The 26125-nt window shown below is 47.5% G+C and overlaps 1 protein-coding gene across 16 annotated transcripts in view; it reads right to left on the bottom strand.

The window, feature by feature from the left end:
- MAPT (microtubule associated protein tau) overlaps positions 1-26125 on the bottom strand; it is a 112261-nt gene that overhangs the window by 48790 nt on the left and 37346 nt on the right. For all 16 annotated transcript variants that reach the window (XM_047757354.1, XM_047757352.1, XM_047757349.1 and 13 more), the window contains exon 2: positions 2945-3064. In XM_047757354.1, coding sequence (XP_047613310.1) covers positions 2945-3047 — 103 coding nt within the window. In that variant the 5' untranslated portion in view covers positions 3048-3064. The remainder of the gene's footprint in view (positions 1-2944; positions 3065-26125) is intronic.

Consider the following 26125-nt stretch of genomic DNA (forward strand, 5'->3'; position numbering starts at 1 on the left):
GTCTGCTTAAACTATCTTTAAACACTTTCCTGTCACAGCAGTGACAAAGAGGCGAGCAACTTAAAGTTGGTAAACTTGTTCTTACTTTACAAATTGAATTTAGCTCCTTCTTCAAAAAATAAGAATGGTAAAAACCACTTTTTCCCTGTACTTTTTTTCCCATTTTATGGCCACACCTGCAGCATATGGAAGTTCCCAGGCTAGGGGCCTAATTGGAGCTGCAGCTGCCAGCCTACACCACAGCCACACCAATGTGGGATCCGAGCTGCATCTGCAAGCTACGCCACAGCCTTAACCCACTGAGTGAGGCCAGGGATCGAACCTGCATCCTCACGGATATTAGTTGGATTCTTAACCCACTGAGCTACAACAGGAACTCCTTCTCTGGACTTTAAAAAAAAAAAAAAAAAGTGAACTATTTGAGAACAGTTTTAGCTTCACAGAAAAATTGCTAAGATAGAACAGAGAGGATACTCCACACTCAGTTTTCCCTATTATTAATATCCTACATTATTATGGTATGTCTGTTACAGCATAATATATATTTTAACAATTTTTCAACCAGACAACCCTAAACAGAGCATCATTTCCCACTGGCACAATTCATCTGGAGCAGAATTCAATGTACTGGGATTTTTAGTTGGATTCCACCCACGAGAGTTTAATAACTAAAGCTCCAAGGGGACTTGGCTGAAAGAGGGACCAGAGGCAAAAACAGCTGACATGGAGCTGAATGCTATACTTGCCCCATGATCTCAGAGGTGAAACTCTGTTTGTCATCTGTAAACTAGAGAAAATAACGTCTACCCTCACTGGGCCCTTTGCCCACAGCTCTACAAAAATGCCTGACTTGTCATTTTAAGGAAGTTCTAAGTATGGTAGTTATTTATTTATGTATTTATGTATTTATTTAACTTTTAGGGATGTGCCTGTGGCATATGGAAGTGCCCAGGCTAGGGGTCGAATTGGAGCTGCAGCTGCTGGTACGCCACAGCCACAGATGCTGTGGATCTGAGCTGCGTCTGCAACCTACACTGAAGCTTGCAGCAACGCCGATCCTTTAAGCGACTGATTGAGGCCAGGGATTGAACACGCATCCTCATGGATACTGGTCTGGTTCTTAACACTGAGCCACAGTGGAACTCCGGGTAGCCATTTATTTTATTATCCAAATTGGGACACTTGAAAGTGAAAGTAGTGATACTGACAATGAGGCAGAACGGACTTGGGAGGGGATGGTGGGTTCAGGTCCTCAGAGGAGGGAGCTCTTAGGGCCCAGCTGCCAGCTTGCCCTGCCGCACCACTGAGGAGCTGAAAATCAGCAGCTCTGGTTGGAGCCAGGCTGTGGCCTGGGAGAGGTCAGACTGCACATTTCTTGCCACCATTTAGTGCCAGGAGGGGAGGTTTGGGCCAACTGAGAATGCTTGGCTGGAGCGGGCATTTCCTCCCATGCCCCTCACCCAGAGCTTCCGGCTGGAGGTGGCAGAAGTGTTCCCAAGATGGCCAGAGGGCAGTCTCTGAGCTCTTGGGACAGCCCACTCTTTCTTGGAGCCCCTTGTCTGATTCTCAAGCTCTGACTCCAATGTGTTCTCTGCTTAAACAGGTTCAGAGAAGTCAGCCTTTGAAACAAGCACACCTCCTCGCCCCCCAACCCCAGGAGGCCCGAAACCTCTCCAAGGTAGGGATGGTGCATCCGTCACATGCATCCCTGACCCAGGGCTCCTCCTGGCGACCCCGCCTCCTCTAGGGAACCTTCTGGGATAGATGTGCTCAGAAGAGGTCCCTCCCACCTTGGAGCTCCACCACTTCCATCCACCACCCCACACCCCAGGCTGCAAAGTATTTTATTATTTTTAGCAATTAAAGAGAAAAGTAGACTGCACTTCTGTCTCCTTAGAAATGGGCCTGGAGAACAGAGACCTAGTCTTTCTTACACTGAGGCCACCCTTGGTCTCCCCAGGCACTGGCCACCACTGATGCCTTGAGGAGAAGAGCTCCTCAAAGCACAACCCAGTGCCCCAATGGCCAGCTTGGTGCTTTGGGGAGCAACTTGGCACTGGCATTCAGAGCAGGAAAGAGGGCTCTTTGTGCTCGACAGGGCTCCCTGGATGTAGTGGTCAGATAGTGAAATGAAGGGGAGAGCAGGAGGCCAAATCAATTCAGCCAAAAGAATGAGAGTCCCCAACATGGCTCAGCAGTTAACAAACCCAATGAGCATCCATGAGGATGCAGGCTCGATCCCTGGCCTGGCCCAGTGGGTTAAGGATCCAGTGTTGCTGTGAGCTGTGGTGTAGGTCGCAGACATGGTTTGGATCCTGGGTTTCTGTGGCTGTGGTGTAGGCCAGCAGCTACAGCTCAGCTTGGACCCCCTAGCCTGGGAACCTCATATGCCGAGGGTGTGGGCCTAAAAAGACAAAAAAAAAAAATTAAATTAAAAAAAGGCTGTATTACAGGACATTTAGAAGTTGATTTGGTTTATTAATAATGTAGGTACAGTAGGAATCCCAGAGCTAACCAATTCTTGCCAAATAGGGGCCAGACTGGCTTCTTAAGGAAGAGATAAAAATAATGTATAAAGGTCATGTATTTTGCATGCTAAGCAATCCTGCTGATTTACAGGTGAACAGGTGTGGCTAAAGACTCAAGAGAGCACCTTGTATTAATCAGACCAACCATCCCCCTGCGATCTCTGTCACACTACATCCATGCATTCGGCAAAGTCTCCTTTGGAAGGATGGGTTTTCAAATAGCCTCACATTTTGAGATCTGTTGGCTCATTCAGATTAATGAGGTTTCAACTCTATTGACAATCTAACACAGTAAAGTATTTAAAACTCCTTTAAAAATCAGGATGTGAACCCTTCCTACCAGCCCTTTCCAAAGCAATCGGGTTGGCTGAGATCCCCAAGGCGCCCGGGGCCGTTAGGCAGGGCTGGGCACTAACCTTTCAGGCTGTGATCCACATCGCCCTCCTGGTCTTGCAGCAGTGTGTAGTCCCCCTGAGCATGATCCTCCATCACGGTGAACTCCTGGCGGGGCTCAGCCATCCTGGTTCAAGGCCCACCTAAGAGATGAAGATGGCAGGTGAGGGCTGGGAGGCTGAGCTGAGGCCACGTGCTCAGGGGTGGGCGTGTGGGGTCAGGGAGAGAGCGGTGCCACCCCGCAGTTCATGGCAGGCTGACTTCTGCCTGCCCTACCCCCTCCCCAACAACCAGATGCCCAACCTCACCCAGGGGGTATGTTTCTACTGAAATGTTATTCACACGTATGTGTACCTTTAGTTCACCAACATCACATCCAAGGTCATAATCAAAACCACCAGGTGGGCAGCTTCAGCGGGCCTGACTTGTTACTTCACTAGAAAGTGGATGCTGCTCTCTGGTAGTTCGATGGTTTTTTACAGAGAGGGAAGGCATTGGCTGGGCACTGTGGGTGAGGACCAGGAGGCACAGAGCAGGCACGTGACTACTCAGTCACATGTAGCTGTGCTGCAGAACCAACCCCTGACCCGAGTGTCCTGACTCCCCAGCTCAGAGCCCTGTGGCCCCCTAGGGGCCAGGGTAGGGCTTCCATTCACCTCTTTGGCTCCCACCAGGACCCTCGGGTGTGTGTTCTGAGAGTCTGGCTAAGTCCCTAACAGGGCGCCGTGGGGAAGTGTCCGTTTGGGGCTGAAGAACAACGTGTGCCCCCTCCCCAAAAACCCCAGCCCAGAAGCGGTTTTAGCTCAACAGCATCCACCAGAAACGCTCATTTAAACATACTTTGCCCTCATCTTTACTGAGAAAATATATATATATTTTTTTTTAAATTTTTTTATTTTTTGTCTTTTTGCCATTTCTTGGGCTGCTCCCTCGGCATATGGAGATTCCCAGGCTAGGGGTCTAATTGGAGCTGTAGCTGCCAGCCTATGCCAGAGCCACAGCAACGCGGGATCCAAGCCGCGTCTGCGACCTACACCACAGCTCACAGCAACGCCAGATCGTTAACCCACTGAGCAAGGGCAGGGATCAAACCCGCAACCTCATGGTTCCTAGTCGGATTCGTTAACCACTGCACCACAACGGGAACTCCTACTGAGAATATTTAATTAATTATTTATTTTTGTCTTCTTGGGGCCACACCCATGGCATATGGAGGTTCCCAGGCTACAGGTCGAATCAGAGCTACAGCTCCGGCCTACACCAAAGCCCCAGCAACGTGAAATCCAAGCCTTATCTGCGACCTACACCACAGCTCACAGCAACGCCAGAACCTTAATCCACTGAGCGGGGCCAGGGGTCGAACCCGAGTCCTCATGGATACTAGTTGGGTTTGTTACTGCTGAGCCACAACGGGAACTCAAATCTTTCCTTTTAAGAATTGTAATTTTTATCATTTTTCTTAATCTTAACCTACATTTAGTCTTTTTTATTTTTAAAATTTAGTTTTCCATTTCCCCCTTTTGCCTTTATGTTCTTAACTTTATTCTAATTTAATTTTCATTCTTTACTTTTAAGGTCTAATTTGCCTTCACAATGTGTTAATAGTTATCCTCCTATGTTTCTTTTTTTCGTTTCAGGAGCTCTTTTTCAGTGGCCATGGGCCATTTGTTGAGGGAGAGCTGATAACACAAACTGGAGAAGCCAGGGGCCTTTCTCCTCCCTGCCTCTGCTGCATCCAGCTCTCTGGTTTCTGTGATCAAATAATAATGTCTGCCATGGACAAGTGTATGTCATGCATTGTCTAAATGCATTATGAGTTGAAAAACGTTCTAAAATCCATAGTCTCACCTCTGACAGGTGTCTGAGCTCTCTCCTCCACTCGCAGTATAGGAATAAGAAGCTGGGATGGCTTAGGAGGGTTCTCAGAAGGAGGTCAGTGAGCCCTCTGCTGGGTGAGGCAGAGGGTAGGTGGCCTGGCCCCTCTTAGGCAGCTATTCTCTATGGAGAAGGGACAGCTTTTCATTCTGAGGCCCTTGCCGCTCAGAGAGCTCTTGAGAGAGGCGTCGGAGGTTGAACACCTCCAAACTTTTGACGACTCTCCCCAAACGAGCAGGACTCTATCCTGGGAAGATCAAAGTCGTCATGCATCCTTCAAGGTTTATGATCTGGTGGTGATATTCTCTACCCTTAGGTATGTTGATGGTCTGTTTCCCTTAGAGAACCCCAAAACATAAGAACCTCTCTCCTAAAGGGAACCAGTTTCGGAGTTCCTGTTGTGGCTCAGTGGAAATGAATGTGACTAGCATCCATGAGGACGCAGGCTCAATCCCTGGCCTCGATCAGTGGGATAAAGATCCGGTGTTGCCGTGAGTTGTGGTGTAGATTGCAGACACAGCTCAGATCTGACATTGCTGTGGCTGTGGTGTAGGCCAGTGGCTACAGCTCCAATTTGACCCCTACCCTAGGAATCTCCACATGCCACGGGAGTGGCCCTAAAAAAACAAAACAATAAGTAAATAAATAACAAAGACTCAACTACTGCTTGCCACCTAACTCTAGGAAGGAACACCTCCTCGCTGCCTCTGATGAAGCCTCTCTCAGGACATCCCTGGGACTGGTCCATGAGTCACCTCATCAGCTGACTCACTAGGAGCCCCACCCAGGAGGAGTGGAATCAGCCCAGAAGCACAAGGTCTCCCAAACTGGCTGGAGACACTACACCTGGCCCAGGTGAGCCCGGCCAGCCAACACATACCCCATTCATCCTGCAGCTAAGTTTTAGTAAACACTAAGAAGTTTAATGAACCCCGTGGTTTTTTTCTGTAGATTTGATCAATTCCTTTCAATAACCAAGTTTTCCCACCTGGAACATGGTGAATGAAAGTGTAAAAGTAAAAATCTGATGCATTGGCTTCTTCTTTTTTTTCTTTTTAGACCACCCCTGCAGCATGCAGAAGTTCCTGGGCCAGGCAACGAATCCACACCACAGCAGCAACCCCAGCCACTGCAATGACTGCTGGATCATCTACTTGATGAGCCATAAGAGAATTCCACTGGCTTCTTCTTTTTTTTTAATTTCTTTTTTATTTAATTTTTTTTTCTCTTTTTAGGGCCATACTTGTGGCATATGGAAGTTCCAAGGCTAGGGGTCCAATGAGAGCTGCAGCTGCCCCACAGCCACAGCCACAGTCATGCTAGATCTGAGCCACATCTCCGACCCACACCACAGCTTGCAGCAATGCTGGATCCTTAACCCACTGAGTGAGACCAGGGATAGAACCCACATCCTCATGGACACTATGTCGTGTTCCTCCCCGTGGAAACTCCTGGTGGCCTTTTATTTTGGTTTCTGATGGCTTCTACCAACAAGTTTTAATTTTTATAAAATTAGACAGTCAAAGCTCTTTTCCTTTGTGATTTATTCCACTGCTCTATGGTGCATAAAGATCATCAATATTGTCTACTATGTTTTTTAGTGATCTAATTCTTTGTGTTAAATTTATTAGCTCATCTAGAATTTATTTAAGTGTATAATATGTGGAGAGAATCTAAAAAATTTTCTCCCAAATACAATAACTAAACCAATGGGCCCAGCTCTATTTATAGGACAGAATGCCCTCTTTTCCCAGGTGAATGAACCACTTATTCTGCTCTATTCACCTGTCAATTTTGGTGCTACAGCCCCCACCAACTTATGCTTTGGCTCTCTGGTCTAAATTTCTAGGTGGGCTTAGACACTCTCATTTTCTTTTCTCAAAACTGTTTGACCTTCTCGCATGTTCTCTCTTCCAGATGCTCTTCAGCACATTTCCCCCCAAATTCTCAACATTCCATTGAGATTTTGGGCTAAAATTGTGTAATCAGACAAAATGATAAAAATTGCTCTCATCACAATATTTAGTATCACCATCCAAGAGCAAGGTGTGTTTCCCTTTTATTCTTGTACCTAAATCTTTTGGGGGTGGGGTGGGGAGGGTGTAGTCCTGCGTCTTGCTGAGGATGCTCTGTTTTTGTTTTTGTTTTTGTTTTTGTTTTTGTCTCTCTCTTTTTCCCTATCTCTTCTAATCCTGCTGAGGCTGCTCTCCTTGTCTCCGCATCCTTTGTGTTGCCATTGTGTGTGGGACCCTTGCCCTCATCACACTGATGGTTTATGAATAAGAGCTCTGGGTGTCCACAGCACAGATGATTATGGCTGGTGCTCTCACATTTATCAGGCAGATGTGATCCCTTAGCAGAAAATCTCTCACTCAATGAACTCGTGAGAAGAAGCTGGCAGAATTCAAAAGAACGTGGGTTTTGATGAAAGGAATGTGGAGTGGGGGGCACTTTCTACTCTTTTTTTTTGTCTTTTTTTTGCCTTTTTCTAGGGCCGCTTCCCTCGGCATATGGAGATTCCCTAGGCCAGGGGTCCAATCAGAGCTGTAGCCGCTGGCCACAGCCACAGCCACAGCAATGCAGGATCCGAGCCGAGTCTTCAACCTACACCACTGCTCACGGCAACGCCGGATCCTTAACCCCTTGAGCAAGGGCAGAGATCGAACCCGCAACCTCATGGTTCCTAGACAGATTCACTAACCACTGTGCCATGAAGGGAACTCCAAGGAGGCACCTTCTACTCTTATCTCTACTCTTGAGGTCAGTTTGTTCTCAATCCAGTGGTTGCTCAGATTTTAAAACTGCGGCTTTTGGAGAAAGCAGCACTTCTGAAGCAGCCTGGGAGGTGGGAGGAGAGCAGTAGCTTACCACACTCTGCTCATCAGTAAGTTATGCAAGTCTCAAAACCCACCCTCTAGCTACGCCTGAAAAGACGGGCTGGCTGATTCAAGTTCTCTTCCCTGGTTACTTAGTGTTGCTGTCCCAGCCCCCCTGCCGGCTTCCCCACTGTCCAAGCACGTGTGTCCCCATTTGTCAGTGCATTCCTTTGCACAAAGTGAGGATGATAAAATGCACCAGGTGGCAGACCTGGCTCTGCAGGGACCTGATGATAAGCACTAACTCCAAGCAGACCTTCGTGATCTCAGTTGTGCCTCGACAGTACTTAACAGGCAAATGGGCCATCCATGAGAGTCAGGTGTTTGTGCAGAGTGAACCACTTTCCCTTTGGACTTATACTGTATTCTCAGAGGTGGTCCCCACCCGGCTTATGTGCAGCTCAGAGGGGCTGCTCGTGCTGTGGCTGCCATGGTCCCTTCCCCGCCCATCTGCGTGACCACCAGGTGAGGGATGAATGGGGTGATCCATGTGAGCTGGTGGCTGCGTCTCACTTGGATGAGTCTGGAGGTGGGCAAGGTGGCCAGTTTAGAGTTTGTTCACAGACATGAGCAGGGCAGCATCAAAGAGGCACTCTAAGGTCCCTTTGGCCAATTGGATGGGTAAGAAAGGACTGTTGGGGAGCTCCCATCGTGGCGCAGCAGAAACAATCAAACTGGTATCCATGAAGATTCGGGTTCAATTCCTGGCCTTGCTCGGTGGGTCAAGGATCCAGCATTGCCGTGAGCTGTGGTGTAGATTGCAGATTCGGCTCGGATCCCGCGTTGCTGTGGCTGTGGTGTAGGCTGGCAGCTGTAGCTCTGATTTTGACCCCTAGCCTGGGAACTTCCATATGCCAAGGGTGCAGCCCTAAAAAGCAAAAAAAAAAAAAAAAAAAGAAAGAAAAGAAAAGGAAAGAAAGAAAGGACTGTTGGCAGGGAGGTGACTGCCCTGGTCTAGGCATACGGCTAAAAGTCCAGAATTAGAGTCAAGGCAGAGGTCATGGAAAGGAAGGGAGAGACCCAAGAAGTATACTTTAGACAATATTAGACTGGGCTTCAAAATTGGCTTGGGGTCAGGGAGAGAGATCAGAATCCAGAATGAAACTAGAGGTGGGGGCTTGGATGACTGGTAAAGGGCGGGGGGTTACGTAGCCAAGGGAACAGCATCAGGGTGAAGGCAGCTGTTCAACAGGGTGGGTTCTGTCTTTAAAAGATCTCTGCTTTAAAGAAGAATCCACCCCACTGCATTTTCCTCACTGGTGAATGATTTGACGGAATAAACTTTAGAAAATATATTCTGCTACCCGTCTTGATTTCCATCATAATTTTACGTTAAAAAACTTTAGGGCAAAAAAAACCAAAACAAAACAAAACAAAAACCAAACTTTAGGGCAGTTCCCCTCGTGGTGCAGTAAAAATGAATCCAACTAGGAACCATGAGGTTGTGGGTTTGATCCCTGGCCTCACTCAGTGGGTTAAGGCATTGCCGTGAGCTTTGGTGTAGGTCACAGACTTGGCTCAGATTTGGCGTTGCTGTGGCATAGGTGTAGGCGGGCGGTTACAGCTCCAGTTCGACCCCTAGCCTGGGAACTTCCATATGCTGTGGATGTGGCCCTAAAAATACAAAAAGACACACACACAAAAAAAACCTTAAAAAAAAAAGAACCCACTTTTTTCTTTTTATAGCCACACCAGTGGTGGTATATGGGAACTCCTGGGCTAGGGGTCAAATTGGAACTGCAGCTGCAGGCCTATGCTGCAAATGCAGCAACCATGGATCCAAGCTGCATCTTTAACTCCAGATCCTTTACCCACTGAGCAAGGCCAGGGAGCGAACCTACATTCTCACAGAAACAGCGCTGGGTCCTTAACTCACTGAGCCACAATGGGAATTTCTGAAATTTTAAATTATTTTATGGATCTATTTTAAAAATGGACCTATAATGGAACAGTTTTCTACCTGAGTTTCAGGTCAATGGACAGCAAGTTTTTTTTTTTTTTCTATAAAAGGCCACATAATAAATATTTTAGGCTTTGTGTGCCATGTCTTCTGTTAGAATTACTCACCTCTGATGCTGCAGACGGAAAGCAAGCATTGTTGATAGAGCACAGCTATGTCCCAATTAAACTTGATTTACAGACACTGACATTTGAATTTCACATAGTTTTCATGTGTCGAGAAATATTTTTCTTTTGTTTTTGTTCTTTTCCATTATTTGAAAGTGTTAAAAACCATCCTTAGCTAACACCAGGTTTAAGTGGTGGGCTGTAGTTTATAGGCTCCTGCTTTCAGCTTTTCCACTATTTCTTCTCCTCTTTTGATAGTTTTAAAAAATTTTTTTAGATATTTTTATATCTAAATTAAGTCTTAGCAAGAATCATTGTACATATTGTTTCCTCCTATATTCTCAGAGAGGATTTTTTTTTTCTTTTTAGGGCCGCATCTGCTGCATATGGAGGTTCCCAGGCTGGGGGTTGAATCTGAGCAGCAGTTGCTGGCCTATGCCACAGCCACAGCAACACAGGATCTGAGCCGAATCTTCGACCTACACCACAATTCACAGCAATGCCGAATCCTTAACCCACTGACCAAGGCCAGGGACTGAACCCACGTCCTCATGGATACTAGTTGTGTTCATTACTGCTGAGCCACGATGGGAACGCCTCAGAGTGGATTTTTGCATTTGATGTAGGGTTTTCTTCAGCTGCTTCCAGAGGTTTCCATAGGTTTCAAGTCAGGAGCAGGAGAACTAAGGGTCATTCTGGGCCTTGGGGACAGACAGTCATCCATGGTATAAGCCCTTCAGCTTCCAGGCTGCCTTGCTTAGCCCCACAGAGCATCTCATGGCCCTGGCTCTAATGACCCCCCTCCTCTACCACCAGCACCCCTGCTGCAGGACTGGAGAAAATCAGAAGCACTAATAGGAAGCTGAACATATTACATAGGCCTCTGGAGAAATTAAATCATCCTTTAAAACACAAGGCTACTACTCACTATGCAAAATAAATAAACCATGTGCCTCTCAAGGGCCAATATTTGCCTTTGGGGAAAAAAGCAGAATGCGTGGGAAGAACACTCTAAACAGGGAGGCTCCCCACCCCTGCCCCTCCCACCAACCCTGGGACGGCACTTGGCCTTAGGTTCCTGGGCCTCCTGATTCAATGAGGCCACGAGGACCGTCTCTCCAACCCGTCTGGGCTGGGCCCACTTGCTAATGTTTTGGGATTGAGAGGCCATGTTATGAAAGACAAGTTTGAGTTCTGGAACATCTCTGAGAGGCTACTCAACACAAGCAGAAAGCAGAACCCAGGGGACAATGTCCTCAGAGAACAAAATGAAGTTACTCTCCTTCTTTTCCTTTTTTTTTTTTTTTTTGTCTTTTTAGGGCAGCACCTGTGGCACATGGAGGTTCCCAGGCTAGGAGTTGAATCAGAGCTGTGGCCACCAGCCTACGCCACAAACACAGCAACGCCAGATCTGAGCCGCGTCTGTGACCTATACCACAGCTCAAAGCACCACTGGATCCGTAACCCACTGATTGAGGCCAGGGATCGAACCTCGAACCTGGAATCAGAAAGGGCACTGTCCGGGACTCACACCCCACAGCTGTGACCAAGTCACTTTTGTCAACCTCCTTCATCCACAAGATGTCACTCCACGACCTGAGCTCCCTTCCTGCTCTTCTCATTCTAAGTGGATCACTTAGGCCTGTGTCCTCCGCCTGGGGAGCCCTCAGAGGGTTGGTCACAGGACAGCAGGCGTTTCTAGCCCAGAATTGGCTGAGAGGGAGGGGGCCCTTGCATCCAGCCAAGGGTCGGCACCCTCAGCCCTGCCTCCTTTCTTTCCCCACGCATCTCTGACTCCTGCGGTCCTCCGCCGTGAGAGTCAAGGGCAGGATGGTCTCTCTGGAAGAACTGGACATAGAACATGTAACCAACAGACAAATGGCAGAGATGCACGTCCCCACCCTGAGGCTTTCATGCAAAGAGAGCAGACTGAAATATATAAAAACAAGCATAGCCCTGAGGTGGGTACACGGCCCAGACTAGACATGGTCATCACCCCACGGATCCCTATAATCTAAGAGAAATACACAGACAGGAAAATAAACATGCCAAAAGCTGTTTCTTGAGGGCTGTGCTTTGCTTTCTTATTCTTCTAAATCAACCAATCTCTTTCTCAATCTCTTCCATTTCCTACTCCCTGTTTTTCCAGGCAGTGATCTAGAGGCAGTGGGGTGGGAGGGAAGGAAGAAATTTTAGGAGCAGCACAAAAGTTGAGTTCAACTTGGCAATGAAAACGGGTCACTTTTTAGGTTCCCTTGGAAAAGCACTCATTCCTGGCAAGAGACTCCAAGAACCAGAGGACCCTGGAGTCTGTCCCTGTCACTTTGTAGCTGATAAACTGAGGCCCGTGAGAGAAAGGGGCTTGTTGAGTTGATGGCAGTGTCTAGTGCGACAGGATCATGCCCCCCGGGCCCAGCGCTGGGTGCAGGTGGGGCAGGAACAGTGTCTGCAGCGCTGAGGAGAGATGGAGGAACAGAGAAGACAGTGCAGGTGATGAGAAGATAAAGGAGAAGACAGGAGAAGAGGGTTAAGGCACAGGGATGGAGGAGCCCCCTGAATCAAACTGTGGCTGCTGCTACCCAGTCTTTTTTATTTCATTTTTGGGGGGTGAGGTGAAAGTCACACTACGTACAAGCAACCACTTTATTTTATTTTATTTTATTTATCTTTTTAGGGCTGCACCCACAGCATATGGAGGTGCCCAGGCTAGGGGTCAAATCAGAGCTACAGCTGCCCACCCAAGCCACAGCTACAGCCAGCAACATAGGATCCGAGCCGTGTCTGCGACCTACACCACAGCTCACAGCAACACCAGATCCTTAACCCACTGAGCAAGGCCGTGGATTCAACCTGCATCCTCATGGATACTAGTCAGATTCGTTTCTGCTGAGCCACAATGGAAACTCCACAATCAACCATTTTAAAGTGAACAATCCCATGGCATTTAATACATGGACGATGTTGTGTAACCTTCACCTCTATCTAGTTCCAAAACGTTGTCATCACCCTTAAAAGAAATCCTGCGTCCATTAAGCAGTTTCTCCCCATCCTCTTCCCCCTATACCCTACCAGCAGCGAATCTACTTTCTGTGTCTATGGATTTACTGATTTTGGAGACTGCGAGTAAATGGAATCATTTAGTCCATGGGCTTTTGTGACTGGTTTCTTTTCACTCAGCATAATGTTTCCAAGATTCATCCACATTGTAACATGTGTCAGTACTTTGTTCCTTAAATAATAATTCATTGTATGGATGCACTGCATTTTGTTTATCCATGTATCCACTGATGGATATCCAGAGTCTTTTAATAAACTAAAAGTCTGGAAACAAGATAACATGGAATTTTTTACTGCAACTTTTGTCTGATAATTGTGAAATCCAGGTGGAGGGAAAGGAAAGGTGAGGGCAGGAAGGGGTGGGATGTTGGAAGAGGAAGAATGGCAGGGACCCTCAAACAATTTTCACCTTCTTCCTCATTTTGCTAAGGTTGCCCGCTCTGGCCCCTCCAGACCCTTGGGGGCACAGGGAGGCCTCAGCAGGTGAGGCCTCAGGTCCCTTTTGCTGCTGAAGAATAGGGCCTTCCCAGCCTGCAAGGTAGAGAGATTTTCTGCCTGGTGGAGTTCGTGTTTCTTGCAGCTTAGCTGAAGAGGCAGCTTTGTTTCTGATTATCCCAGGCTGCCCTCTGAGGCACCTCACTCAGCTCAGAGGTGACTTCTGGGGCATCACCAGGGGACCCTGCTCACTATTCCAAGTACATCTGCCAGTCTCCTGAACACTTTCCCAAGACAGAACATCTATCTAGGCTCACTACGAACCTGAGGTGGGCAGGATGCAAATCCCAGACAGGTAAAGAGCCTTAAGAGCCACCAAGGCAGCCTGGGACACTGACTCCCCTCTGGGATGCAGGTTCCTGGCTGTTCTCATGTCTCTGTCCGCTCCCCCCAGCCCCCAGCCCCCAGCCCTTTGTTCCTGCCCAGTTTTCCGTAGCATCTGTGGATTTCAGCTGACCTGGGGCGGTCTCTACCTGAAGGAGATGAAGACCAAACAGCCTTTGTAAGTCTACTGCATCCTTTCTATTCCTAATTTTCTTACCTACGGCAATGCCGTTTGATTCTCCCTGGGTAATCCAAGGCAACAGTGGATACCCTTTTTGGCAGTTTTGGGATATTAACAACATCTGTTTATTCGAATCCTGACTGTAAACCAGTCACAGGGGCATGGGGCGGGGCGGGGTGGGAGGGGAAGGAAGTGAAAGAGAGAATATCTCCCTAATACAATAGCCTCATGAGAGGAATTATTATCCCCACATTCTGGGTGCGGAAACAGGCTCAGAAAGTTTCAGAAACCTGCTGAGGGTCACACAGCTAGTAAGAAGCAGAGCAGAATATGAACTCTGACCTTCTGATGTTAAAACCCATCTTTAGGAGAGGGTATCATACTATTGGTGCCTTCCCAGTAGAGAGTTGAAAAACATAGCCCATTCTTCCCTCCAGGACCCAGGGAAATGACCCTATCCTGGCTGGATGGAGTTCAGGGTTGAGGAGGTAAAGGAAAGCCCACGTCAGGGGCTGGTCGCGCACCCTGGCTTCGTTACCTTCCAAGCTGGAGGCACTGCCCGGGATGAGCTTTTTCACGTCTTAATCAGCCCACCCCCTGGACGGTGCAGCTCTCGCTAGGGGGCAGCACATACCGATGCGGGATACCCGCTCGCCGCAGCCTAGCTGGCGGGCCAGCTTCTCCCGGAGGCGGCACTGCAGGCTCTGGGGCGCCGCTATGACTCAGCGGAGTCACCGCCGCCAGGCCATGCGGCTCTGTCTGGGCAAAAAAAGGATGATCGCCCTTAGACCCCCTCGGGTTAAAAACCCAAACTAGAATTAGAAAGCAGTGATATTGCACAACTTTGTGAATATACTGAGTCACTAAACTGTACACTTTAAAGGATGAATTTTATGGCATGTGACATATCTCAATAACGCTGTTATTAAAAAAAAAAAAAAAACACCCTACATGGGTCTCTGAGAGTTGAAATCAAGTAGAGATAAATCTTAAAATAACCTGAAAATGAACTTTGTCTCCAAGGTTATTTTTGGCTCCTGCATTTTTTATATATACATATATATATGTACACAAACACACGCACACACACACACACACACACACACACACACACATATCACCCCCCTCCCCAATTTGCCAGAGCATTCAAGTGGAAAACAGGATTCCTCATAACAGGTGCTGTTTTGAGCATTTCCAGGTATTGATTCATTTAATTCACATACCTGCCTCTATTATTATGTCTACTTCTACAGATGGGGAAACTGAGGCACAGGGAGGTTGAGTCATTTGTCAAAGGACACACAGTAGACATGTAATGGAGTTAGGGCTCAAAGCCCAAGCAGCCTGGCACCAGAATATGACCTTGTAAAGTCGGCTGGCAATGGCGATTAAATCAAGCAAATAACCCATTTTAGGAACATCGGGACCCGCTCAGTTGAGCAAGAGCCTTCATTTCTTTTGAAAACTTTCTCTTCGTATTTACACTCTATTTTGTGATGCTTACAGTCCAACTGTTTTACTTTAAGACATAAAGATTAGTGAAAGGGCAGGCAAACCAGTCTCCTTGGTGGAGGTAAATTCTGGGCCCAAGGTCCCTGGGACACCTCTGTACTCAGGAAGTGGGGGAGCCAACCTCACTTAAAGGAAGAGAGCCTCCACACTGGGCTGACTTGTGGCAACTCAGATGCTTCCCATGCTCTTCACTAACAGCTGGTCCCGACTGGGAGGGCTGGGGAGCTGCAGCTCCTTTTGTACTCCCTCTTCTCTCTCGCCCCTGACAGGTGGCATCCAGCACAAAGCAGCACAGAGAAGTTCTCAGGACAACTTGCTGGAGGAAGACCCTGGCGAACCTCAGAGGGACTCTGAAGTGTGAGCTTGTGTACATATCCCATCACAGCATAGCACAGAACGTTCTAGAACCAAATCTGACGAATAATACCCAGATTTTAAGCAGAACTGCCAAGTGAAATGGAGAGAAGATAAAGGAACCCACAGAGAGGGAAGACTTAGGTTGGTGAGAAGAAACTGGAATAATCCCAGGCCTCAATCCAAAGAGAACAATCAACAATTGTATGAAAGCATGAATGAAGGCCGCTTTCTGGGTGGAGGCAGTGCTGCTGTGCACACACGATGTGTCATGGCTGATGTCAGCTGGCCGATGTCCACCACTAATAAGAAAATCCATAGATTGTGTCGGAGAGGAAAATTCTGGTTTTAAACCCAAGGTTTCGGGTTTGTTTGTCTGTCTGTTTTTTTCCTACCTCCTTTGTAACTGCTGGTATAGCCAAACTGTGCTGTAGCATCTGTTAGGGTGATAGAGCATGCTTGGGTGGCTGTATCAGAACTGCAGTAGTTTTCCCTCCAATCTCCTCCTAAGTTTCTGATCTGTTAGCCTTCAACAAGGAGAGTGATGTCATGTGACACCCTAAGGGTAGTGGAGACAGGCTGCTGAGCCTCTGTCCCATTCAGGGACTGTTACTGTCCCTGGTCACCAATTTTTTTTTTTTTTTTTTTTTTTAGGGCCATACTCGCAGCGTACGGAGGTTCCCAGGCTAGGGTCGAATCAGAGCTACAGCTGCCGACCTATACCACAGCCACAGCAATGCAGGATCCAAGCCCCGTCTGTGACCTACACCATAGCTCACGACAACACCCGATCCTTAACCCACTGAGCAAGGCTAAGGATCAAACCTGTATCCTCATGTATGCTAGTCAGATTCGTTAACCACTGAGCCATGACAGGAACTCCCCTGGTCACTGTTTTAATTCCATCTGAGATGAATCCCCTGAACTCAGAGCACCAAGTGGGTAAAAAAAGAATCTCTTTCGATATCAAAGCTAGGAAAACCAGAGCAAAAAAAAAAATTTCTGCTTCCCTTGGGCAAACCACTCTTAATCCTTAGAAAGGGAGAGATAATTTATTCTTTTATAAAAGTGAATCATAGTCATTATTAAAAAATCAAATATGAAAATGTGAAAAGAAGAAAGCAAAACAACTGTTAACATTCTAGGGCACTTCCTTGCAAACTTCCCCCCATGCACACATATAATTTTCCCTAAATGAAACGATATTATACCAGTTGTTCTATAGCCTACTTTATTTGCTTAATAAGTATGCTGATATTAATAAACTTTATCTTAATTTCTGGTTGATCTTCAATGGATATAATTTTTATCTTTGCTATCTTTGCCCTCCAGCTCTAACAGACAGCAAATGGCCCACTTTTTAAGATTACACTTGAACAGTGCTGGAGGGGGGCTTTTAAAGTTTTTTTAAGTTACTTATTAATTCTTAATTAATAAGAATTTCTGTAGCCAGGTACCGTTTACACATTTTATCTCATTTAGTCCTAACAGCCTATATGAAGTAAGGAATGTTATCATCTTATTATCCCTATTTTATGCATTGTTGCTCCATAGCCCAGGCTGAATCTGTGGCTTTGAATCTGCAGTCCTGGCCTCCAGTTTGACACAGGGTGGGTCTTCAGAGACCTTCACCCACAAATCACAAAGCCCTGATGTAGGAGGAGCCATCCCAACTCCCAACTGCCCCTTGTGAAGTGAATGGATCATCTTAGCTCCATTTTGCAGCTGGGGAAACTGAGTCACAGAGAGGCTGAGGGTCTACATGTGGACCTAGAGATAGTGCCAGAGCTGGGGACAGAGTCTGGCATGTGATGATTTTTTTTTTTTTTTGTATTTTCTAGGGCTGCATCCATAGCACATGGAGGTTCCCAGGCTGGGGGTCTAATTGGAGCTGTAGCCGCCAGGCTACACCACAGCCACAGCCACAGCCACGCCAGATCCGAGCTGCGTCTGCAACCTACGCCACAGCTCATGGCAACACTGGATCCTTAACCCACTGAGTGAGGCCAGGAATCAAACCCACAACCTCATGGTTCCTAGTCAGATTTGTTAACCACTGCACCATGACAGGAACTCCTGTCATGTGATGATCTGATGGAAAGCTCACCATAAGGATGGGAAGTCACTGGGAGAGAACGCTGGGTGGAATGATGTCACAAACAAGAGGCCCTGATGATAAACGGGCCTCCAAAGCCAGGCTCTTGCCTGAGCAGCACATCGGGTGCTGGGAGGCATCTTAGAAGAACCTTGGGTCATTTATCAAAGAGCAATATGGGTTCTTAGGGGCACCTGCTCCTTCATTAGCCATTCCTAGGTTTTATGAACAGCACTTAGGCTGCCCCCTCTCAAAGCTTTTGAGAACATGGCCTTGACCTCACAGCAGGGGCTAGGGAGGCACCCTCCATCCTGCCCCCTCCACTCTGGGCCCAAAGGTGAGCCTGGAGAGTCCCTTGCTTCACTTCTTCTTGCACCTGGGGCTCTTCTATGAAGCAGGGTCTCATGATCCAGAGATGCCATATTTGCATCCACCCTAACGGGTGCACTGAGAGGCTGCTCTGCCCTAATTCCTCTCATGGAATGCTCCAAGTCCAGCCTTGTTATGCATGAATGGCTGGACTCCTTGAGCTCTTGGTTTCCAAAGTGTAGGCACTAGTTCCAGATCTCCCTAAGGGACCCTTGTTCCCGGTTCAGAGATCCCCATGGATTTAGGGAGAAAGTATGCCCAGTGTGGAGTCCAAAGCACTGGGTTCAAGGCTTAGTAGGGACCACTCACTGGCTGCTTGATGCCGGCTAGTCACTTGTCCTCTCTGAATCACAATTCTTCATTTGTAACATGTGTCACAGGGGGGCTGTGAGGGTTACTGGAAAAATGCATGTGAGAGACAGCACTTTGATTAACCATGATGTTCTAGAGTGGCGTTTGGAACTGTTGCTTGACATGTGGGTTCTGAGCAAGGGGAAGATATCTGAGGATGGGGAAGAAGAGATTAAACTGGAGGCCAATACAAGAGCCTTTGTGCTTTTGCCCTGAAGGAGGGGGAGTAATAGCATGAAGAGGTGAGAGGCAGCTTTGTATCAGCCTGTGAAGAGGAGAAATGAGGGGATTCTTTCCAGGAAGGTCTCAGAAGAGACAGAGTGAAGGTGAGTATGGGGGGAAAACTGGGGAGTCTCTGCTCCCAACTGTTCCCAGTGCTTGTAACCCAAACACAGAGAAGACAGGGAAAGTGATCTGGGGAGATAACATAGGAGGTGATGTGGGATGTGGGAGGGGATGTGGGGAGGGGATGTGGGAGGTGATGTGGGGAGGGGAAATGGAAGGGGATGTGGGGAGGGGATGTGGGAGGGGATGTGGGGAGGTGATGTGGGAGGTGATGTGGGGAGGGGATGTGGGAGGGGATGTGGGGAGGTGTGAACTGTCAGCACCTAAGTTTCATCAGTGAGGGAGGCAGGAGTTCGAAAGGTGACATGGAATGACCAAAAATTGGCTCTTTTTGCCACGACGTTTCATTAGATGGAAGAAGGAAGAAATGGAGGGAAGAGGAAATGAGGAAGGGAAGGCAGTAGTTTTTAGGACCTTTTCATTTCTATTTTTTGAGTCTGAGGACACACCCTGAATGATGCAGAGGTTGGGAGGATGGCAGAATATGTCTCTAATCAGCAGTTGTCCCTCAGTAATGAGCAACCTGAGCTCAGCATAGCCGGAAGGATGGAAAATAAACAGTGTCCTTTGAACATACGTAAGAAATGCCACCCTGGTCAAGCACACCATCCGTGAATTCCCACTTTAACAGAGATGCCCACCCAGCATGAGGGCCAGAGTTAACGGCACTGCAGTGCGGGGGCATCGAGCACACATTTGGGCCAGGCTGTTGGGTTCCACTCCAGATCTGCCACTTAATAGCTGGGTGACCTTGGGTAAGTCACTCAACCTCTCAGAGCCTCTGTTGCCCCATCCGTAAAAGATAAGGATTAGACGAGTTAACACATGTCAAGTGCTCAAGTGCTTAGAACCATTGCTGACCTCCCAGTCAATGTGACAGAAGTGTCAGCTGTGGCCATGATCACAACAACCTTATCACCCATTTTTTTAGCCAAACCTTTCTGTATCCTGTTTGTCTTTTCAGACTCAACAGCTTCTCAGGGCCCAGAGCCCCTCCCCACTTCGCATCCGATGACACGTGGTGCCCCCTTGGCCCTCCCGATGCAGACTCTGGCCAGGCAGGGCAGATGGTGTACCCGGTGAGATCATCCCCGGGTCCCGTGACGCCTGGAGACGGGGCCAAAACCGTGTCCTGGAGCACCCTGCGTGAAGCTGACCCTTTTGTGAGGAGGATGAGGGAGAAACAAGCACACTGGCTGAGACAGCACGCCATCGCACATCACCAGGGAAGCCAGCAGTTTTAGAAATGTGCACACACAGAATGTTTATAAGCGAGAAAACATATGTAAGTTTACATGCAGACAGGAAAAAAAAAAAAAAAAAGCCAACCCTAAAGGATGTGTACTCTTGGGAGGAAAGATGGAATTAGGGAGACTTTCCCTTGTCAGTGTCTACATTTTTGTTTTAGTCTACTGTTTTCTAAACATGTACTATGTTTACAAGCTGACAAAAAGCAATAAATACAGCATCCTTTTGGCAAAACAAAACACGCTGTGACAAAGTCAAGGTTGTGTCCCAAAGTGTGTGGCTCCTTTTATTCACAAATCACAGATTGCTTGCAGCCACTGGCACAGCTGACAGGTCAAGATGATCAAGACGCTTAACCCCGAGTCTAGGCATCAGTGTGATGTGATCAATCACATCTGCAATCAATCACGAAGACAGAGGCCGTCTAAGGTGACAACAGTGCGTGGCAGGGGCAATCCTACCTGAGGCTGGAAGAACACACCGGAGGTACCTGACAGGGAGAGAAGGCCTATGGATTCAGTGGGGGCTCCTGGATGGGGAAGCTTCACACATTGGAAGGAAAGTAATGACGCAAAGAGATGGGGTTCGCTAATCGCTGACACGCAGCCTTTCAGGTGCACATTTAATGCGGAGAGCCAGGGATACCTGGACATGGCATGCTGATGTCACAAACCCTTGCCTATCATAAATGTGATTCTCTGAGATCTACTGACATGGCTAAACACATAGGGAGCTGCAATTGTTCATGTATTTACATTTTCTTTGTTCTAAAAGGGACTGAGACAAGCAGGGAGGTGAGGAGCATCCCCCACCGGAGCTGAAGTTACAGCCTTACGAGCCCTAGAAAATGTAATTTCCCAATGCAACGTGTGCAGTCAGGGTCCACGGCCACATCAGAATATAAAAATAAAGCCTCTTTATTTAGATAAAGGGGAAGCCAGACAGTTTTGCTGCATCTATTGAAGTTGGCAAAATAGTTTTAATATTTATCAATAAAACTTCTCATTGAAATTAGAATAGGGAAAGGCAAATATTACCCAGTATGGAACACTGGGTTATGCTTTCTTATTTGGATAAAATAACTATGCTTGACGAAGTGGAGTATTCAGCTAGAGCTGGAAAAGAGAAAAATGTATAGAGTGAAGAAACTATCCTGAAAGAAAGAATTTCAACACAGCTTTGGAACCAGGTCCAATCCAGGCATACAAATATCTGGGTCAATTAAAATGGACACATCAGAAATTCAGATCAGGGAGAAACAGGAAATCAAAGCCAGGGGCACATATTTAGGCTCTGGGCCCCAAGTTCGTATTTCTGAAAAAGCAGCCTCAGTTCATAAAATATCCATTATCCAGGAGAAACGCCTGGACATTTATGTTCAGAAACAGAAAATGTAGTCAAGGAAGGAAGGAAGATGGAATGAGCAGATGAGAGAGAAAAGCTGGTGAGAAAGAAGCACAGAGAACCTAGAAACATAATAGGAAATGAAATTCTTCTTGGAAAATGAGAAAACACTATACCTGGAGGCGGAAGCCGGGGGAGCCCTGCAGGCCTGTCAGTCATGAGGTAGAAGAGAAGCTGAGTCAGTGCCCCTGCCCCGTCTGAGCTGCTTCTGATTTTTTCTAGTGCCTTAGGAATTACCACCAAATTCAAAATCATACCAGAATACTAAAAACCATTGAATTGTAATGTCAAATGGGTGGATTTTTATGGTACATGAACTCTAATCTCAACAAAGACACTTTTTAAACATTACCAAAGAGGCTCAAAAGTAATTTTCTTTGGCTAAATTGAAAAGTATAGATGCCCTCCAATCTTTCTGTGGGCAGGGAGTTGGAACCCTCCTCGGACTGGGTAGAAAGTGGTTCACTCTAAGGGATGGCTGAGATGAAGCAGCTTCTACACATGGAGTTCCCTTGGTGGCTCAGCAGTTAACGAACCCGACTAGGATCCATGAGGATGTGGGTTCAACCCCTGGCCTCACTCAGTGGGTTAAGGATCCGGCATTGCTGTGAGCTGTGGTGTAGGTTGCAGACGCGGCTCAGATCCTGCATTGCTGTGGCTGTGGCTCAGATTCGACCCAAAGCCTGGGAACTTCCATATGCCATGGGTGTGGCCCTAAAATAGCAAAGAAGAAGAAGGAGAAGGAGGAGAAGGAGGAGGAGAAGAGGGAGAAGAAGAAGAAGAAGAAGAAAAAGCTTCTACACAAAAGGTCTCTCTGCTTTGGTTCAAATCTAACTCCTGGGGGAAGTTTGTGATAAAACAAACTGTGAAGGTTAAGGATCCGGCATTGCCATGAGCTGTGGTTAGGTCACAGACGTGGCTCAGATCCTGCATTGCTGTGGCTCTGGCGTAGGCCGGTGGCTACAGCTCTGATTAGACCCCTAGCCTGGGAACCTCCATATGCCGCAGGAGCAGCCTTAGAAAAGGCAAAAAGACCAAAAAACAAAAAACAAAAAACTAACAAACCATGAAGCTAGCTTTGAGCTGTCTGTATGATTAGAGAAGCTTTTCCTTCTGCAGAAAAAGCAGAGGTCCTCGCCTCCATCCAACAGGGGGCTTGTGGCTCTCCAGGGTGCAGAGGGGTGCCAGGCAAAGCACTGATCCGAAGGGCACCTTTCCAGGTGGACGGGCCAATGGGGTGGGGGGCAGATCAAAATATCTTTGCAGGGGAGGTGCAACATCCTTCCTGCTAATATGGATACAGAGCTAATATGGATACAGAGCTTCCCAATGCTCCTTTGGGAAGGCTGCCATGCTGCAGAGATGGAGCGTGGCCCCTCCGTGCCAGTGAGCCCAAGCAGCATTTGCCATCGTGGTCCTGCAAATTCAGGGTGCTCGGAGGCTAAGAAAGGCAGGGCTCACTGGGGAGACGCAAGAGCGCCTGTGTGCACCCCCCCACACACACCCATACCCACACACACCCAGGCGCCTTGGGGAAACAAACACAACTCCCTCACTTCCAAAGAATTCGCTATGCACATGTCCCAGACCCCACCTCTGGGACTAGGCTGGAAACTCATGCATTCCCGAGTCATAGGTAGGTAGGAATTACATTACCTCCCTGGCCTCCTTCCACTCAACACTTGGGCTGGTCTTTCCTGTTGTACCTGTCACATCACACTCTAATTGTACCCATTACTCTCCCCATTAGAATGCAAACTTCTTGAGGGTGGAGACTCCTGGACTTAACTTTTTTTTTTTAAACCACTGTAATCCACTTAGTGCTTAGTGCAGTGCCCAGGGTGGGGTCTGTGCTCAGTATACCTTCCCGAATGGATGAAGTGAAAGAATGATATGAACTGAATATGACCCTCACACTCTGGTCTCCCTGCCAGGAAAGCCCTCTCCTCGGCTTCCCCTCCCCTTTGTCTGGCTAACTCCTACTTAGGCTGCAGGTTCTATCAAAGCAGTCACTACTCCTAGATGTCCTTCCTGACTCTCCCTCGAGTGTGCCCCTCACAAACCCCTGCACAGGCACTGTAATTCTCTGGAATGTTGATGCCCTGAGGATGGAAGGGCCATAGCCATCTCCTTTGTCATGGTGACTTCGGTACCTGGCCTCACACCTGGCAGGAGGAAGGCCCAATAAATGCCGCTGAACCAATGAGCAGGGGGCAGGGAGATGGGTTTTGGTGGGATGAAGGAGGAGATTTGAACAACATTAACCAGTGACAGGTCCCCAGCTCACAGTCTGCAGCCTGAATTAGAAACCTCCTTGTAAAAGAGCCCCATCATTTCCTTTGCATTCTGTGGCTTATTGTTTGGACAGTATTTTTCCAGGGAGCCAGGAAATGTTGATTTATAAGCAATATCCACAGGACAAAGAATGTCGAAACACCTTGAGCCAGTGATTTAAAGGCTTGTTCTAGGTGAAAGATTACAAGATAAGATATGCAAAAGGGGATGCAAAGGAGCTGGTTTTATTTAGGAAAATCCTGTTTTAAAAAAGTGCAATGAGGAGTTCCTGTTGTGGCTCAGCAGTAACAAACCTGACCATATCCATGAGGACATGGGCTCGATCCTTGGCTTCAATCAGTGGGTTAAGGACCCGGTGTTGCTTTGAGCTGTGGTGTAAGTCGCAGACTTGGCTCAGATCCTGCATTGCTGTGTCTGTGGTGTAGGCTGGCATCTGCAGCTCCAATTCGACCCCTAGCCTGGGAATTTCCATGTGCTACAAGTGCAGTCCTAAAAAGACCAAAAAAAAAAAAGTGCAATGAAACTAAGGCTATTGCAAATATGATTCCAATTACTTGCCTCTTAATTTAGATATTTATTCCACCTCTTCCAGATCTTATTGAAGATTAATTATTAAATCTTCTCTTAAAATATGTATATACATTTAGTTAATGTGATAGACAAAGTAACAGCCTCTTAAAGATGACCATGTTCTAATTCCCAGAACCTATGAGTACTTTGTTACTTTACATGGCAAAGTAGGATTAAGGTTGCAGATGGAATTAAGGTTGCTAATCAGCTGACTTTGAGGTTACTATATCCAATCTCCTGGGATATATATGTATAACTGAGTCACCCTGCTGTACAGCAGAAATTAGCACAACATTATAAATCAACTATCCTTTAACTTAGGAAAAGATTATTCTGGATTATCCAGGTGGGCCAAGTGTAATCACAAGAGTCCTTACATGTGGAAGATGAAGGTGTCAGACTCCTGTGATTTGAGAAAGACTCAACCAATCAAGCTGGCTTTGAAGATGGAAAGAGCCATGAGCTGAGGAAATTGGAAAAGGCAAGAAAACAGTCTCCTCCCAGGCCCTCCAAAAAGGAATACAGCCCTGCCAACACCTTGATCTTAGCCCAGTGAGACCTGTGTTGGACTTCTGACACCTCCACAGCTGTTAGATAAAACATCTGTGTTGATTAAAGCCACGAAATTTGTGGTGGTTTGTTACAGCGTAAATAGAAAACTACCAGTTAATTTCTGTAAGTCTGCTCTTTTTGTTTGTTGTATTTGATTTTTTTTTTTTTTTTTTTTTTTTTTTTTGCTTTTTAGGGCTGCACCCTCAGCATATGGAAGTTCCCAGGCTAGGGGTCAAATGGCCAGCCTATGCCACAGCCACAGAAATGTGGGATCCCAGACGAGTCTGCAACCTACACCACAGTTCATAGCAACACCAGGTCGCCGACCCACTGATCAAGGCCAGGGATCAAACCTGCATCCTCAGGAATTCATTTCTGCTGTGGTACAACAGGAACTCCCAAGTCTGCTCTTTAATGTAGACTAACATTTCGATGACAATTTGACTTGGGGAAAAGGAAGGAAAGAAATGGACAGGGACAGCACACCTACCATGTGTCAGGTACCATGTGAGACCCTGCGGCGTGTACCACGCAGTTTCCTGGACCCTCCAGCAAGGTGGCATCGATAGCAGCATGTGTAGCCGACAGCTCTGAATCTCCAAGAGGTTAAGGTTCTGCCTAAGGCTTCAGCTAGTAAAGTGGCAGAGCCAGCGTGTGAACCAGGTTTGTTTGCCTCCAGAGTGCTTTCTACTTGATGGCATCGCCTTCCTTTCCACTTAGGCTACATGGTACCAAAAACCCCCCAGGACCTGCCCTGTCCCGTTGTGCACCTGGACGGTGCCAGAGTTATGGCCACATCCTTTCCACATGCCCTGCTGAGCCCCCTTCTCCCTTCTCTCCCGGGCCAGCACCCACCAGCTTCCTGGAGGGAAGGGGGTTGGAGACCAGCGCAGAGGTTGGAGGGTCTTCTACCCACAGCTCCAGTCCTTCCACAACCCCAAGTTCTGCACCGTCCACTGCAGGGGCACAAAGATGGGAGCACAAGGCACCTTCGTCTGGGCTGGAGGGAGGAAGTGCCTCGGGTGGGGAGTCTGAGCCATGAACTGCACCGATGACAGCTAACCCATGTGCTCTCATCCCACATACACATTTGCAGACTAGGGGGCTGTGCGGGCCAGGGAAGGCTCCTTTTCCACTCTGAACGATGAACTGGATAGAAGAAGGCTTTTCCACAAGGTAGGGAGAGATGGGATGGGAGTCACTTCTCTGGGCATCTCACATTGCCAGACAACCC

This window comes from Phacochoerus africanus, chromosome 14 (assembly GCF_016906955.1).
Source record: "Phacochoerus africanus isolate WHEZ1 chromosome 14, ROS_Pafr_v1, whole genome shotgun sequence".
Lineage (NCBI taxonomy): Eukaryota > Metazoa > Chordata > Mammalia > Artiodactyla > Suidae > Phacochoerus > Phacochoerus africanus.